Raw genomic sequence first — 17,980 nt, forward strand, 5'->3', positions numbered from 1 at the left:
AGAGTCAGATGAACTCACGGATTTAAAAAAATCATAATATGACACGGGGTAAGTAGAAAAAAGGACTTAATTGCCAAAATCTCGCACAATCTTTTTAAGTTGAATGTTCAAGGTTTCTAAAACCATACATCAATCAATGATCATTCTGTTTCCAGATAGAGCGATCCACGCTTGATCAAACCACCTCAGCTAATCAAAGGGGACATGGAATAACCCCAATGTAGCACTGAATCATGAGAAGGGCTATCATCCGACCAAACACAGACATGTCTGTCGGTCTCTGTCGTTTAGGCTACATGGGACCTAACTGTCAAAAAGCGAATATTCTGTCAACTCAAAGGCCCACCCAAATGATGTTGTTGACTCGTCCTTTACTTGTATTTGTGGTCAAATCATAAATTAGAGAAAAACATTGGGCAATAGGCCTCTCCCTCATAAACTTGTCTGAAACAGACATGCTTTCCATTTCCTATGAGGTGACCTCATATGCTTTGGCCGAGACGTCTCATTGGCTCAGTGACTGAGCTGGAAAATAAACTGTTTACTTGTCATGGATATTTATAATGATTGGTAGGCTGCAGTGCCTTCAGAAAGTATTCAGGCCCCTTGACTTATTCTACATTTTGTGGTGTTACAGCCTGAATTCAAAATGGATTAAATATGTTTTTTCCATCATCCATCTACACACAATACCCCATAATGAAAAAGTGAAAATATGTTTAGATTTTTTTTTTTTAAGTGTATTGAAAATTATATACAGAAATATCTAATTTATATAAGTATTCACACCCCAAAATCAATACATGTTAGAATAACCTTTGGCATTGATTACAGCTGTAAGTCTTTCTGGGTTAATCTCTAAGAGCTTTGCATATCTAGATTGTACAGTCTTTGCCCATTATTCTTTTTTAAATTCTTCAAACTGTCAAGTTGACTGTTGATGATTGCTAGACAGACATTTTTAAGTCTTGCCATAGACTTTCAAGCCGATTTAAGTGAAAACTGTAACTAGGCCACTCAGTAACATTCAATGTCATCTTGGTTAGCAACTCCAGGTTATTTTTGGCCTTGTGTTTTAGGTTATTGTCCTGTTGAAAAGTGAATTTGTCTCCCAGTGTCTGTTGGAAAGGAAACTGAACCAGGTTTTTCTGTAGGATTGTGCCTGTGCTTAGCGCTATTCTGTTTCTTTTTATATATAATATATATATACATAAATGTGTTGCCTAGTTGTTGCCGATTACAAGCATACTCATAACATTATCAGAACTCAGGATAAGATCCAGAGTCACAGATGACGCAAACAGGGGGCAGGCAAAAGACAGATCAAAGGTAAACAGGAGACAAAGGGTGTTGAAACATAGGTTTAATCCTAGACACATGAAAAGTGGATGAATATGGAGGGTACGGGGCAACAGAAGACGAGCAGCAGACGGGCTAATGATCTTGCAGATGTGGGAAGGGCCGATAAAGCAGGGGGGAAGTTTGTGGGACTCAGCCCGGAGGGGTGAGGTACGGTGACAGCGGAGAACAAACTTCTGGGCCGAGGGTATGCCGACCTCTTCCTCTTGCTCTGGGAAGAGCGTGTGCTGATAACCCAGGGAACACTCGAAAGGCGAGAGCCCAGTATTAGAGCAGGGGAGGGTGTTGCAGGTGTATTCAACCCACACAGTTTGCTGGCTCCAGGTGGTGGGGTTGGAGGAGACAAGGCAGTGAAGAGTCGTCTCCAGGTCTTGATTGGCTCGCTCCAACTGACCATTGGACTGTGGGTGGAAACCAGAGGACAGACTGGCCGACGACCCAATGAGCGTGCAGAACGCCTTCCAGAACCAGGACAAGAACTGAGGACCCCGGTCGGAGACCATGTCCACCGGGAGTCCATGGATCCAGAAGACGTGCTGCACCATGAGCTGGGCCTTCTCTTTGGCAGAGGGTAGCTGAGGAATGAATTGTGCGGCTTTGGAAAACCGGTCCACTACTGTCAAGATGGCGGTGTTGCCATCAGACTGGGGAAGACCCGTGACGAAGTCCAGGGATATGTGTGACCAGGACGGTGAGGGACAGGCAGTGGTTGAAGAAGACCAGCCAGAGCTTGCTAAGGAATCTTGTCCTGGGCACAAACGTGCAGTCAATGACAAACGTGGAGACGCCCGGGATCATGGTAGGCCACCAAAAGCATTGTCGCACAAAGGCCAGGGTCCGACAGACCAAGGAGCGGACCGTGTCAGGTATAAATATCTGGTCATCTGGGCTACCCCCGGGGTTCGGCTGGGAATGCCGCGCCTCACAGACCTTCTCCCCTATTCCCAAGCTGAGTGCCATCGCCAGACATGAAGTGGGAAGGATGGTCTCGGGGTCCGAGGGTGTAGCCGCGGGGCTATAGCGCCGTGACAGCACATCCGGCTTGATGTTCTTGGATCCTGGTCGGTATGAGAGGGAGGAGTTAAACCGGGTGAAAAGCAGGGCCCACCTAGCCTGGAATTGAGACGGTTGGCGGTGCGGAGATATTCCAGGTTCTTGTGGTTCGTCCACACAATGAACGGATGTTCCGCCCCCTCCAACCAGTGTCTCCACTCCTCCAACGCCATCTTCACGGTGAGAAGCTCACGATTCCCCACATCGTAGTTCCTCTCCGTGGCATTGAGGCAATGTGAGAAGAAGTCGCAGAAATGTAACTTGAGGTCCAGGGCAGAATGCTGAAACAGGACAGCCCCCACTCTGACATCCGAAGCATCAGCCTCCACCGTGAACTGACGAGACAGTCAGGATGAACCAATATGGGAGCAGTGGTGAAGCGGTGCTTGAGGTCCCGGAACGACCGGTCAGCAGCTGGGGACCGTGTGAACGGAACCTTGGGAGAGGTGAGTGCAGACAGGGGGGAAGCCAGGGTACTGTAGATCCAGGGTGCCAGGGTGCTGGATAAAGCGGAAATAGAAGTTGGCAAATCCCAGGAAACATTGCTGCTGCACTCTGGACATAGGCTGGGACCAATCTACCACCTCTCTCATCTTCCCGGGATCCATCTGTACATTCCCTGCAGCGATGATGTAACCAATGAAGGGGATGGTGGAGTGATGGAATTTGCATTTCTCCGCTTTCACAAAATGCTGGTTCTCCGGGAGGCACTGGAGGACCTGTAGGAAATGGAGCACATGTTCTTGGGCTGAGTGGGAGAAAACAAGGATGTAATCAAGGTAGACGGAAACAGACTGGTTCAACATGTCACAGAGAACGTCATTAACCAGGGCCTGGAACACAGCTGGAGCGTTGGTAAGTCCAAATGGCATGACCAGGTATATATAGTGGCCGCTGGCCGTGTTAAAGGCAGTCTTCCACTTGTCCCCTTCTCGTATCCGCACCAGATGGTAGGTGTTCCGCAGGTCAAACTTGGAGGAAATGGTGGCTTCTCGAGCGGCTCGAAGGCCAAGGCGATAAGTGGTAGCGGTTCTTCACCATGATGTCATTGAGGCCCGATAGTCAATGCACAGGCACAGGGTTTTGTCCTTGCTCTCCACAAAGAAGAACCCTGGACCGGCAGGGGGATGCAGAAGGACGGATATACCCTGCAGGACAGATATACCCTCAATGTAGGTCTACATAGCCTTGGTCTCCGGACCCAACAGAGAGTACAGTCATCCCTGGCGTGGTGTGGTGCCTGGGAGAAGGTCAATCCCGCAGTCATAGGGTCGGTGAAGTGGCCCGGGATTTACTGAAAACCTCCACGAGGTCCTGGTACTCCGCGGGAATGGCGGAAAAGCCCGGGGCAAATTCCGAGCCCACAGGAAGATGTCCCGGGGCAAGCTGCACTGATTTCAGACAATATGGGTGGCAGAACGGGCTCCAGCCCATAACGGCAGCAGTCCAGTCTATGATGGGATTGTGTCGCTGGAGGGTTCCCAATACCAAGGGAACCTGAGGAGACTTAATCAGCATAAATTGGATTGCCTCGCTCTGGTTCCCTGTCACTCGTAGGTTGATGGGAGTGGTATTGTGAGTGACCCAGCCTATAGAGCGCCCGTCCATAGCTCTAACATCCATGGAAATGGAGAGGGGCTGAATGGGGATGCCCAGCTCGGACGCCAGGGTAGAGTCCAAAAAACTCTCATCGGCCCCAGAGTTGATGAGTACCCGGAGAGATTTCGACTGGATCCCCCACAGCAGGATGGCAATGGAAAGGAGTGTGAGTAAGGGGAGAGGAAAAGTTATCCGTATGGCCCACCAGAGTACTCGCCCCTTCTGATGAGCCTGGGTTTTAATGGGCAGGCAGCTACGAAATGTCCTGTAGCTCCACAATATAGTCAGCGCTGTGTGTGGAGTGGGCGTAAGCGCTCAGCTGGAGTCAATCTAGCCCTGCCCAGGCGCATGGACTCCGACGAAGGCGAGTCGGCAGCCCTAGGTGATTCCCGAGAGAACTCAGGTGACGTCGGGTTCACTCGGACATGTAGACTTCGGGGGTCTCTGGGTTCTTCGGAGGCGAGGTGGGAATCGAGGGCGAATGAGGGTGACAGGGCACAGATTCCCAACGATCCAGATGGTCAAGGCTATGAGGGAGTTAAGGTTTATGGGCAGCTCCCAGGCTGCGAGCTCATCTTTGATCACTTCTGATAATCCATGAAGGAACATGTCGAACAATGCTTCCGGGTTCAATGCACTCTTAGCCGACAATGTGCGAAAATCCACTGCGTAGTCTGCCACACTATGGGAGTCTTGACGTAGCTGGAGCAGCTTGCGAGTATCCTCTCTCCCGGGACAATGGAGAGTCAAACACCTTCTGAACTTCCTCCACGAAGTCCTCCAGACTGAGGCAGACGGCGGACTGTTGCTCCCATATCCCCGTGGCCCAGGCGAGGGGCCTCCCGGACATCAGCGTTATGATGTACGCTATCCGGAATCTCCAGCGTAGCACTCCAGAGGAGGTAAGCGGGGTTCTCGGGACACTGGGGTAGGCTGAGAGATTACGGGTGTGACCCGCTGCCCAGTGGGGAGTCCGCGGAATTGCTTCTGCAATGTATCGAATGCCTGGTCATGGTGTCCTGCCAGAGTTTGGCGTCCCTCCATAAGACATTGCAGTAACTCCTCATGTCATCCAATGGTGGCTCCTTGCAGGGAGACAGCATTGTGGAGCTGGTCTGAGTCTGCCCGGCCAGTTTGTACTATCAGAACTCAGGATAAGACCCAGATGCAGACAGCTAGAGTCACAGATGTTTATTGACCCAAATAGGGGGCAGGCAAAAGACAGGTCAAAGGCAGGCAGAGGTCTGTAATCCAGGGCAGAGTCAATAAGGTACAGAACAGCAGGCTCGCGGTCAGGACAGGCAGAGGTTTGTGAACGGGTCAGAGTCAGGCAAGTACAGAACGGCAGGCAGGCTCGGGGTCAGGGCAAGCAGAATGGTCAGGAACCAGGAAAACTATGAAACAGAACTTGAGAAAGCAGGGAGACGGTAAAATACCCTGGTAAGACCTAACAAGACAAGACGAACTGGCAACAGACAAACAGAGAACATAGGTATAAATACATTGAGGATAATGAGGAAGATGGGTGACACCTGGAGGGGGGTGGAAACAAGCAAAAAGACAGGTGAAACAGATCAGGGTGTGAAAAACATGATGCAGCCATCACCATGTTAGAAAACATAAAGAGGGTTACTCAGTGTTGTGTTGTGCTGTGTTGTGCTGAATTTACCCCAAACACAACGTTTTGTATTTTGAGGATATAAAGTTAATTTTAATTATTTTCACCCTGTCATTTAGGACAGTATTGTGGAGTAACTACAATGTTGTTTCAACAATCCTCCGTTTTCTCCTATCACAGCCATTAAACTCTGTACCTCCTTTAAAGTAACCATTGGCCTCATGGCAAAGTCAGTGAGCTGTTTCCTTCCTCTCCGGCAACTGGATTAGGAAGGATGCCAGTATCTTTGTAGCAGTGGTGTAAAGTACGTACAGTTGAAGTCGGAAGTTTACATCCACTTTAGCCAAATACATTTAAACTCTGTTTTTTTTCACAATTCCTGACATTCAATCCTGACATTCAATCCAAGTAAAAATTGCCTGTTTTAGGTCAGTTAGGATCACCACTTTATTTTAAGAATGTGAAATGTCAGAATAATAGTAGAGAGAATGATTTATTCCAGCTTTTATTTCTTTCATCACATTCCCAATGTGTCAGCAGTTTACATACACTCAATGAGTTTTGGTAGCATTGCCTTTAAATTGTTTAACTTGGGTCAAATGTTTTGGGTAGCCTTCCACACGCTTCCCACAATAAGTTGGGTGAATTTTGGCCCATTCCTCCTGACAGAGCTGGTGTAACTGAGTCAGGTTTGTAGGCCTCCTTGCTAGCACATGCTTTTTCAGTTCTGCCCACAAATTTTCTTTGGGATTGAGGTCAGGGCTTTGTGATGGCCACTCCAATACCTTGACTTTGTTGTCCTTAAGTCATTTTGCCACAACTTTGGAAGTAGGCTTGGGGTCATTGTCCATTTGGAAGACCCATTTGCGATCAAGCTTTAACATCTTGAGATGTTGCTTTAATATATATTGTTTGTACAGATGAACGTGGCACTTTCAGACGTTTGGAAATTGCTCCCAAGGATGAACCAGACTTGTGGAGGTCTATTTTTTTCTGAGGTCTTGGCTGATTTCTTTTGATTTCCCCATGATGTCAAGCAAAGAGGCACTGAGTTTGAAGGTAGGCCTTGAAATACATCCACAGGTACACCTCCAATTGACTCAAATGATGTCAATTAGCCCATCAGAAGCTTCTAAAGCCATAACATAATTTTCTGGATTTTTCCAAGCTGTTTAAAGGTAAAGTCAACTTAGTGTATGTAAATATAAGTGAAAAAATGTGTGTGTAAACAATTGTTACTTGTGTCATGCACAAAGTAGATGTCCTAACTGACTTGCCAAAACTATAGTTTATTAACAAGAAATTGGTGGAGTGGTTGAAAAATGAGTTTTAATGACTCCAACCTAAGTGTATGTAAACTTCCGACTCCAACTGTAAGTAAAAAATATTTGAAATGACTAATTAAGTTGTTTTTTTAAAGTATCTGTACTTAAATATTTATATTTGCTTTATTATATTATATATATTTTGCTTTTTTATTTATACTTTTACTTTTACTTCACTACATTCCTAAAGTATATACTTCTTACTCCGTACATTTTCCCTGACACCCAAAAGTACTTATCAAAAGAACGTCCCATTGCTTTGTAGTGACTGGTTTTAAGTGTAATTAATATCTTCACCATGCTCAAAGGGATATTCAATGTCTGCTTTTATAAAAGTTTACCCATCTACCAATAGGTGCCCTTCTTTGCGAGGCATTGGATAACCTCTCTGGTCTTTGTGGTTGAATCTGTGTTTGAAATTCACTGCCGAACTTAGGGACCTTACAGATAATTGTAAGTGTGGGCTACAGAGATGAGGTAGTCATTCAAAAAATTATGTTAAACACTATTATTGCACACAGAATTAGTCCATTCAACTTATTATGTGACTTGTTAAGCATATTTTTACTCCTGGACTTATTTAGACTTGCCATAACAAAAGAGTTGAATACTTAATGACTCAAGACATTTCAGATTTTAATTTTGAATTAATGTGTAAAAATGTCTAAAATCACAATTCCACTTTGACATTATGGGGTACTGTGTGTAGGCCAGTGATTCAAAATCTAAATGTAATCCATATTAAATTCAGGTTGTAACAAAAACAAAATGTGGAAAAAAGTCCAGAATGTGAATACTTTCTGAAGGCCCTGGATATTCTCACACCATTCTGTTGTTGTGACCAGTCCAAGCAAGGGTAGAAAAGCTTTTTTGTAACATACTTAATTACAATTTTTGGGAATGAAAGCTATTTCACTCATATTGTTTTTTAAATTATAAGTCATATTTCATAGAATTATGGAACACTGGAAAAAGTTACTTTCGTACATTGCCACCACTGAACCAGAGAGAGACCATGCTCTGTGTCCACCTCCTGCTCAGAAGAAGCACTGCACAGCTCATTGCGTTTAACTCTGGGTTAAAATATAAGACTGTATCAGAGAGTGGAGTTAGTCATAGACAGGAGGGGAGGGGAGCTCACACAGCCATGCCATGGTACTCTCTGTACCTCATGTCTGACAGACTGTTAAAGGTAGTCTGTATCATACAATTATATTATATATTACTTATGAATAATTTAGGCCCCTTGAAACCCCCCAAAACAGTATATTCTTGGTTCAGTAATCTTTCGGAAAGATGCACACGCTGGCGGTACAGTGGGCTGGCTACTGCTGGTGGCTGAGGGTGGGTTTCTTTTCCTATAATTAAAATACCACTCCTCACCAAAGGGAGGCAGTAAAAGCCTGTAGAAAAACATAAGTAACAACCAGTACGTGACCTCACTGAATTGTAAGCGGGTCTGCCTCAGGTGGCATTTATATCTCACTTGAAACAACAACTTTACCAAAAACATGGACGTATCAATCGAAGAGCTTCCAAATGAGGCAATTTGAGTTTTGGATAGGGAAGTGATCCATTGATATGCATAAAGACAGGGTTGGGTTGAGTGGGTTAAGACTTTCAACTTCCCCAACATGATGCTTCAAGATACAGTGATAACTGATCCTTATTACTTATTACCAGTGGCTTTGTTCGCTGTCCTCTAGCTATCTACTAAATCCCCGGTCCCCACCCTGACATGATCCATCACACCATACACGCTTCATCACCCATAGTTGTAGTCTACCTACTTTATTTATTTCACCTTTATTTAACCAGGTAGGCCAGTTGAGAACAAGTTCTCATTTACAACTGCGACCTGGCCAAGATAAAGCAAAGCAGTGTGACAAAAACAACAACACAAAGTTACACATGAGATAAACAAATGTACAGTCAATAACACAATAGAAAAATCTATGTACAGTGTGTGCAAATGTAGTAAGATTGGGGAGGTAAGGCAATAAATAGGCCATAGAGACGGAATAATTACAATTTAGCATTAACACTGGAGTGATACAGTTGAAGTCGGAAGTTTACATACACTTAGGTTGGAGTCATTAAAACGCGTTTTTCAACCACTCCACAAATTTCTTGTTAACAAACTATAGTTTTGGCAAGTCGGTTAGGACATCTACTTTGTGCATGACACAAGTAATTTGTTTACAGACAGATTACAGACAGACAGTTTACAGACAGTTTACAGACAGATTATTTCACTGTATCACAATTCCAGTGGGTCAGAAGTTTACATACACTAAGTTGACTGTGCCTTTAAACAGCTAGGAAAATGTCATAAAATGATGTCATGGCTTTAGAAGCTTCTGATAGGCTAATTGACATAATTTGAGTCAATTGGAGGGGTACCCGTAGATGTATTTCAAGGCCTACCTTCAAACTCAGTGCCTCTTTGCTTGACATCATGGGGAAATCAAAAGAAATCAGGCAAGACCTCAGAAAAAAATTGTAGACCTCCACAAGTTTGGTTCATCCTTGGGAGCAATTTCCAAATGCCTGAAGGTGCCACGTTCATCTGTACAAACAATAGTGCACAAGCATAAACACCATGTGACCACGCAACCGTCATACCGCTCAGGAAGGAGAAGACGCGTTCTGTCTCCTAGAGATGAACGTACTTTGGTGCGAAAATTGCAAATCAATCCCAGAACAACAGCAAAGGACCTTGTGAAGATGCTGGAGGAAACAGGTACAAAAGTATCTATATCCACAGTAAAACGAGTCCTATATCGACATAATCTGAAAGGCCGCTAAGCAAGGAAGAAGCCACTGCTCCAAAACCACCATAAAAAAGCCAGACTACGGTTTGCAACTGCACATGGGGACAAAGATCGTACTTTTTGGAGAAATGTCCTCTGGTCTGATGAAACAAAAATAGAACTGTTTGGCCATAATGGCCATCGTTATGTTTGGAGGAAAAAGGGGGGCGCTTGTAAGCCGAAGAACACCATCCTAACCGTGAAGCACGGGGGTGGCAGCATCATGTTGTTGGGGTACTTTGCTGCAGGAAGGACTGGTGCACTTCACAAAATAGATGGCATCATGAGGACGGAATTATGTGGCTATATATTGAAGCAACATCTCAAGACATCAGTCAGGAAGTTAAAGCTTGGTCGCAAATGGATCTTGCAAATGGACAATGACCCCAAGCATACTTCCAAAGTTGTGGCAAAATGGCTGAAGGACAACAAAGTCAAGGTATTGGAGTGGCTATCACAAAGCCCTGACCTCAATCCTAAAGAAAATTTGTGGGCAGAACTGAAAAAGCATGTGCTAGCAAGGAGGCCTACAAACCTGACTCAGTTACACCAGCTCTGTCAGGCGGAATGGGCCAAAATTCACCCACCTTATTGTGGGACGCTTATGGAAGGATTCCCGAAACATTTGACCCAAGTTAAACAATTTAAAGGCAATGCTACCAAATACAAATTGAGTGTATGTAAACTTCTGACCCACTGGGAATGTGATGAAAGAAATAAAAGCTGAAATAAATCATTCTCTCTACTATTATTCTGACATTTCACATTCTTAAAATAAAGTGGTGATCCTAACTGACCTAAAACAGGACATTTTTACTTGGATTAAATGTCAAGAATTGAGTTTAAATGTATTTGGCTAAAGTGTATGTAAACTTCAGACTTCAACTGTAGGTATGCAGATGATGATGTGCAAGTAGGGATACTGGGGTGCAAAATAGCAACAACAAAAAAATTATAACAATATGGGGATGAGGTTGGGTGTGCTATTTACAGATGAGCTGTGTACAGGTACAGTGATCGGTAAGCTGCTCTGACAGCTGATGCTTAAAGTTAGAGAGGGAGATATATCTCTCCAGCTTCAGTGATTTTTACAATTAGTTCCAGTCACTGGCAGCAGAGAACTGGACGGAAAGGCGGCCAAAGGAGGTGTTGACTTTGGGGATGACCAGGGAAATATACCTACAGGAGCGCGTGCTACGGGTGGGTGTTGCTATGGTGAACAGTGAGCTTAAATAATGCAGGGCTTTACCTAGCAAAGACTTACAGACAACCTGGAGCCAGTGGGTTTGGCGACAAATATGTAACGAGGGCCAGCCAATGAGAGCATACAGGTCACAGTTGTGGGTAGTATTTGGGGCTTTGGTGACAAAACGGTTTGCACTGTGATAGACTACATCCAATTTGCTGAGTAGAGTGTTGGACACTATTTTGTAAATTACATCTCCGAAGTCAAGGATCGATTGAATAGTCAGTTTTTCGAGGATATGTTTGGCAGCATGAGTGAAGGAGGCTTTGTTGCAAAATAGGAAGCTGATTCTAGATTTAATTTAGGATTGGAGATGTTTAATGTGAGTCTGGAAGGAGAGTTTAAAGTCTAACCAGACACCTAGGTATTTGTAGTTGTCCACATATTCTTAGTCCAAACCGTCCAGAGTAGTGATGCCAGTCTGGTGGGCGGAGGCGGGCAGCAATCGGTTGAAGAGCATGCATTTAGTTTTACTAGCATTTAAAAGCAGTTGGAGGTCACGGAATGAGTGTTGTATGGCAATGCATAATGCAAAAATACTTTCCTTTTCATTTGTTTTGAGAATGTATAAGACACTCCCAGTTAACATTAAGATATACTTTAGACCTATACATAATTTCTAAAGGGTTTATAAGCCGTTTATAACCTGTTAGGCTAATTATTCGTCTAGTATTAAAGTTTATAACTATGTAATAAACAGTCAATATATTCGTTGAAATGTGTACCTAAACATAATCCTCAAGGCTATAAATAAAGGCCAGGAGATGTAGCCCAAGTATAATATTAATCATCTTTCGACAACAAATAATGAAGACGTGTGTCACGGAAGGACAAGTAAAGAGACAAGCTACCGAACAAGTAAATGAACACAGAGGCACGAGGACCAACTCGGTCTCGTCGGAACGCGTGTACGGGCAAGGCGTGGCCAATTAAAAAGTCGAGTTTGAAGGGAGGGACCCGCGTGCTGCTGCTGAGTGCTGAGGCGAGCAAAGCGGGTGTAAATCGGCATAGAGAGGATAGCTAGTGTAACGGTGGGAACCGAGGGCTTCACGGGGTGGACAGGGGAGGACAACCGGGGGAGGACACATAGTAGGGCGCGCCACAACCGGGGCATGTACCTGCTGGTTTTTCCTTGAGTTCCTTATATCCACATCGGGTGGTGAATGAAACCGATCCGCGTCCAGAACAGACACACTGACAAAGATGGAAAGTCAAGGCAGCCGCTGTAAGATCGTGGTGGTCGGAGATACGCAATGTGGTAAAACGGCGCTCCTACATGTTTTTGCGAAGGACTGCTATCCCGAGGTAAGTGTCCTGATATATATTATAGGCTATGAAGTCTTGCGTTATGAACACGAATGTCAACACTTGAAAACAGGCACCTGGATCATTTAAGAGTGGTAGGTGTACTGTAGGTCATCGCAGTTTGTGAATGAAGCAAAAATGAATGTCAAGACAGACACCAAACCAAAGAGGGCGACAAGAGCTTTTTTATTCTAATCATCTAACCCCAAATGTCTTGATTTAAATTATGAGCCAGAGGTGTACACGCACCTGCGTTAGACATTTCTCTAGAGAGAGAGAGAGAGACGGAAACTGAAAGACAGGGAAATAATGAGCACCTTTAAAAACAAAATGGCTATTATTATTATTGATTGAACAATATAGACTCATATAATGTACTTCGGAGTGTATTCAATTTCCGCTTGGTGTTATTGGAAACTAGACCTACATTATTTTATTTGAGTCTGTATATTTGTATGATACATTACATGTACGTAGTTGAACGTCTAACCTACGTTACGCCTATGCTATTAGTGCTTTACTAATCAAGATGCACCCCTTTTTCCAGAACTATGTCCCCACCGTTTTTGAAAACTACACGGCCAGTTTTGAAATCGACAAACAGAGGATTGAGTTGAACATGTGGGACACGTCAGGTAAGACTATTTCTGCTCTCTCTGCGTCTATCTCCTCAAGGCTGATGACAAATCAATCCCTCTGGCTGCTCAGCTTGGCAGTGACGACAGTCCATGTCTGCATCCGTGTGGGGGGGGGTGTTCAATCATTTCGGGGGTTTTCAAGCAGCCATCTCTCTGACGAATTGCTTGGAACATGCCAACTTACGACTAACTGACTGGCGTACTTTTGCTTGAGGCATCTGCTATTTAGGATTGTTGTCTTCGCTGAAAATCTCCTGTGCCCGTCCTTTCTCTCAGCGCTGCTCTCTGTTTGCATTCCTCTCTCTGAGGAGCACTGCGTGTGGCTGGCCTGTTCCCATGCTCTGTCCAGGGGCCTAGAAGACTGCTAGGGGGGTCGGGGAGTGGAGGGGGCTGAAGCAGAATAACCGACTGACTGACTGGTCCACAGAAATGATCTCAACCCATCCATACTGTTTCTGTTGTGTTTGACCGTGGTCACAGTTGCGCTAGCTCTCAATTCACTCCTATCAGTGCCAAATGGCCGCAAATGGTGTTTGTCTGGATGTTAACTGACTTATTATGCCTCTTTGTCTATAATGTGTCAGTCAGTGTTTGGTTCAAGCGATGGACCTTCTGTCTGAGGGGTTTAGGATATTGATGCCCTCCATGGTGGGAAAGCAATTTGGGGTTGCCCCCCTGAGACCACATCTCCAGACTTGAGAGGGGGTGATTGTGGCCCGTCTGTGTGGAATGCCATTCTCTAGTTTCAGCTCAGAGATCCACTGACCGGTCAAACAGTATCTGAAACATCTCTGACTGAGTGACTGAGAAGCCTGGGTATGTAATTGAACCCCCATGGGAATCCCTGTCTATTGCCATAAACATTCCTAAAACTAAAAACATCCTCACCACGAATGGTGATGATGGGGGTATTGCCGTTTTACACGGTCATATAGCTGAGAGTGTTTTCTTTTGAGGGGATTTTCTATGTGTGGGATGGACCTGGTGTTGACCCTGAGAGTAAATCTACTTGAGTCTGTCAGTGAGGGCTGAAGAGGTCTCTGTGGCTGAGAGGCAGGACTGAGTGGGTCAGAAGTCCACCTTATCTCCTCCATAGCTTTGGACCGGGGGGCTTCTGTAATGGTAGCAGGGTTGTGCTTCTGTCGGTCCATATTTAACCCCTTTGATGATCACTGACGATGGATGATTAGCCTCTCCAGTAAAGAGACCATACCCCCCCCCCCTCCCTTTACTCCGTCTACCAACATGATATCCCCCACCCAGCCTACCAGCCTCAAGCAAGTCACACTCAAAGAGTGTGTGCTCACATGCCTGCCTATTAACTCCTTGGTTCGTATCAAACACAGATGCTGATGTTTTCACTCCAGATGTAAATGAGTTAACGGATGTTCTCCCATGGTAAAAACACTCAAACATTTCAATAAAGAGAGAAAGGTCAGGTTTCTGCCTCTGACTTCCTGCCCTTCTTTTTCCCATACTTTTAATTCCACCTTTCTCGTAACCCCGTCTTCTGTCCTCTCACTCGTCGTGCCCCCTCTCCCGTGCGCTGGCAGCAGCAGGGACCATGTGCCAGGGACCATGTGTCTTTTCCACTCTGTTTGCCTGGCTGCATGGCCACTGTCTGGACCCTGGCTGCATGGCCACTGTCTGGACCCACTATGTAATTACTGTGAAGAAGCATTTGCATATGCAGTCAAACCCCTGCTGGCCTTCATAAACTACAATATGGCCACTATACCACTTATTATACCACTTACTATACCACTTACTATACCACTTACTGTACCACTTACTATACCACTTATTATACCACTTACTATACCACTTACTATTCCACTTACTATACCACTTACTATACCACTTACTGTACCCCTTACTATACCACTTACTATACCACTTACTATACCACTTACTTTTTCCACTTACTATACCACTTACTATACCACCTACTATACCACTTACTATACCACTTACTGTACCACTTACTGTACCACTTACTATACCACTTACTATTCCACTTACTATACCACTTACTATACCACTTACTATACCACTTACTATACCACTTACTGTACCACTTACTATACCACTTACTATACCACTTACTATACCACTTACTGTACCACTTACTATACCACTTACTATTCCACTTACTATACCACTTACTATACCACTTACTATACCACTTACTGTACCCCTTACTATACCACTTACTATACCACTTACTATACCACTTACTATACCACTTACTTTTTCCACCTACTATACCACTTACTATACCACCTACTATACCACTTACTATACCACTTACTGTACCACTTACTATACCACTTACTATACCACTTACTATACCACTTACTATTCCACTTACTATACCACTTACTATACCACTTACTGTACCACTTACTATACCACTTACTATACCACTTACTGTACCACTTACTATACCACTTACTATACCACTTACTGTACCACTTACTGTACCACCTACTATACCACTTACTGTACCACTTACTGTACCCCTTACTATACCACTTACTATACCACTTACTATACCACTTACTATACCACTTACTGTACCACTTACTATACCACTTACTGTACCACTTACTATACCACTTACTATACCACTTACTATACCACACCACTTCTATACCACTTACTATTCCACTTACTATACCACACCACTTCTATACCACTTACTATACCACTATACCACTCACTATACCACACCACTTACTATACCACTCACTATACCACACCACTTACTATACCACCTACTATACCACTTACTATACCACTTACTATACCACCTACTATACCACTTACCCATGTGTAGCACAGGACCAGGGTCTGTAGAAAGCCTCCTGTAATCTATAACCGGTGGTAGAAAAAGTACCCATTTGTCATACTTCAGTAAAAGTAAAGATACCTTAATAGAAAATGACTCAAGTAAAAGTCACCCAGTGATATAATACTTGTGTAAAAGTCTACAAGTATTTTTTTAAATATACTTAAGTATCAAAAGTAAATGTAATTGCTAAAATATACTTAAGTTCAAAAGTAAAAGTATAAATAATACAAAATTCTTAACATTAAGCAAACCGGACAGCATGTTGTTCTTGTTTCTTAAATGTACGGATAGCCATGGGCACACTCAGACATAGTTTACAAACGAAGCATGTGTGTTTAGTGAGTCCGTCAGATCAGAGGCAGTAGGCATGTCCAGGGTTGTTCTCTTAATAAATGTGTGAATCGGACCATTTTCCTGTCCTGCTAAGCAGTCAAAATACAACGAGTACTTTTGTGTGTCAGGGAAAATGTATGGAGAAAAAAAGTACATTTTTTTCTTTAGGGATGTAGTGGAATAAAAGTTGTCAAAAAATATAAATAGTAAAGCAACGTACAGATACTCCAAAAAATACTTAAGTAGTACTTTCAAGTATTTTTACTTAAGTACTTTACACCACTGTCTACAACCACCTAGCTCTGTATAACAGGATCAGCTCAGTTGGTTTCACTCCATCTGCCATCCACCTAGTTAGTGGAATAAGATGGAGAGTGCATTAGTAATAACATATCAGTTGAACACAAGAGACTCCCCGTGGTCTCCGAATATCACTGATTCAGTCATTATTGATGAGTCCTTGAGGTGTGTTCTGTTTCAGGAGCTGGAGTCTAGCCTCCTCATTTACACTTTTACGGCCTCTGTGGTCTGATAGGTCTCAGGGGGCTTGGTAGGACGTGTATTGCCATTAACAAGGTCACGGTGCCTATTGTTTTAGTGTGGCAGTAGACCATTGATTAGTTTAGCCTCTGTGATCTGTTGTTCCCCAGACCGGCAGGGTTTCTAGTATTCACAGGATGGAAGAAAACAGAGGTGAGGTGTTGATGTAATTAGGGCCATGACTGTGTCTAGGTACTGTGTGTGTGTGTGTGTGTTTACCGGTGTTTTAGTGAATAGGATGTTTATTTTAAAGACACATCAACAGGGCCGTTATGGCTGTCCAGAACCAGAGGGAAAGTGGCAGCTGCTTTGTATTCCCCCTGCATTACGCCACAGACCATCTGGTGGATCAAGTCAATTAGAAACTGATTGAGAGGAATGCAAATGTGTGTGTGTGTGTGTGTGTTGTGGGAGAGGGCATAGAATGTGTATGCATGTCTGTTTATCTGTGTATTTGCTTATCTAAATAGCAGTAGCGAGGACTGATCTATAAAAAGCCAGCGATGACTGACAAGCCGTTGCTCCTCGGGTTCAAATGTCACCCTTCCTAACCCCATTCCGAGCGGTGATTGGCCAAGCTGACACTGACACTGGGTCGCAATAGGTCTGTGCACCAATCAGTGACCCGTACTGGGAGCTCACTCTCGCGGGTTATAGTGCTCGTCAGCCAAACTGTCAAACTGTGTCTCGTCCCAGTACGGTGGTGCTGCACCATGGAAACTATCTCCTCCAAGTCAGGCCTGGAACATTCTCCCACTCACAGCACAGCAAGGACTGTCCCAGGGAATATCTTAAGTAACTCACGACAGTCAGCTTCTCCCACAGTCCCACACCGCAGTCACGTCTCTGTCTATCCTCTCTGATTGACTGCGTCCGATTCCTATCTCAACAGTTGAACGACTTGTCTGTTGCGGGTCAGAGAATGTTCTCAGTCATTCTGTAGCTTCACACATATTTTGAATGATTCCTAATTTCATTAGAGGCGTTAGGCAATGCCAAATACCTCTTTCAAAAAACGAAATGATCCGCTTGCCTACTTGACCCCTCACATGTTTTATAATGATTATTTTATAACACTTTTACTCACAACAGGTGTTTCTGTAATTAGTGGTGTGATATATTTTGGATTTGAGAGATAATGCCAAATAGCTTCAAACACCCACACAACCAATACACACACGCACACACGCACGCACGCACGCACACACACGCACGCACGCACGCACGCAGTGACTTTTCAACATTTCTGGTGAGTATGTTTTTAACCAAAAGCCACATTCTCAGTGCAGAGGACCAT

At 44.2% G+C, this 17,980-nt stretch overlaps 1 protein-coding gene across 2 annotated transcripts in view; it reads left to right on the forward strand.

Annotated features, from left to right (window-relative positions):
• The first annotated feature begins 11,985 nt into the window (after positions 1–11,985).
• LOC139364647 (rho-related GTP-binding protein RhoN-like) overlaps positions 11,986–17,980 on the forward strand; it is a 41,275-nt gene continuing 35,280 nt past the window's right edge. The window contains exons 1-2 of one of the 2 annotated variants that reach the window (XM_071101571.1): positions 11,986–12,318; positions 12,866–12,953. In XM_071101571.1, the coding sequence (XP_070957672.1) occupies positions 12,217–12,318; positions 12,866–12,953 (190 nt within the window). In that variant the 5' untranslated portion in view covers positions 11,986–12,216. The remainder of the gene's footprint in view (positions 12,319–12,865; positions 12,954–17,980) is intronic. The other variant, XM_071101573.1, reaches the window with a different exon arrangement.

The sequence above is a fragment of the Oncorhynchus clarkii genome, chromosome 13 (genome assembly GCF_045791955.1).
Source record: "Oncorhynchus clarkii lewisi isolate Uvic-CL-2024 chromosome 13, UVic_Ocla_1.0, whole genome shotgun sequence".
Lineage (NCBI taxonomy): Eukaryota > Metazoa > Chordata > Actinopteri > Salmoniformes > Salmonidae > Oncorhynchus > Oncorhynchus clarkii.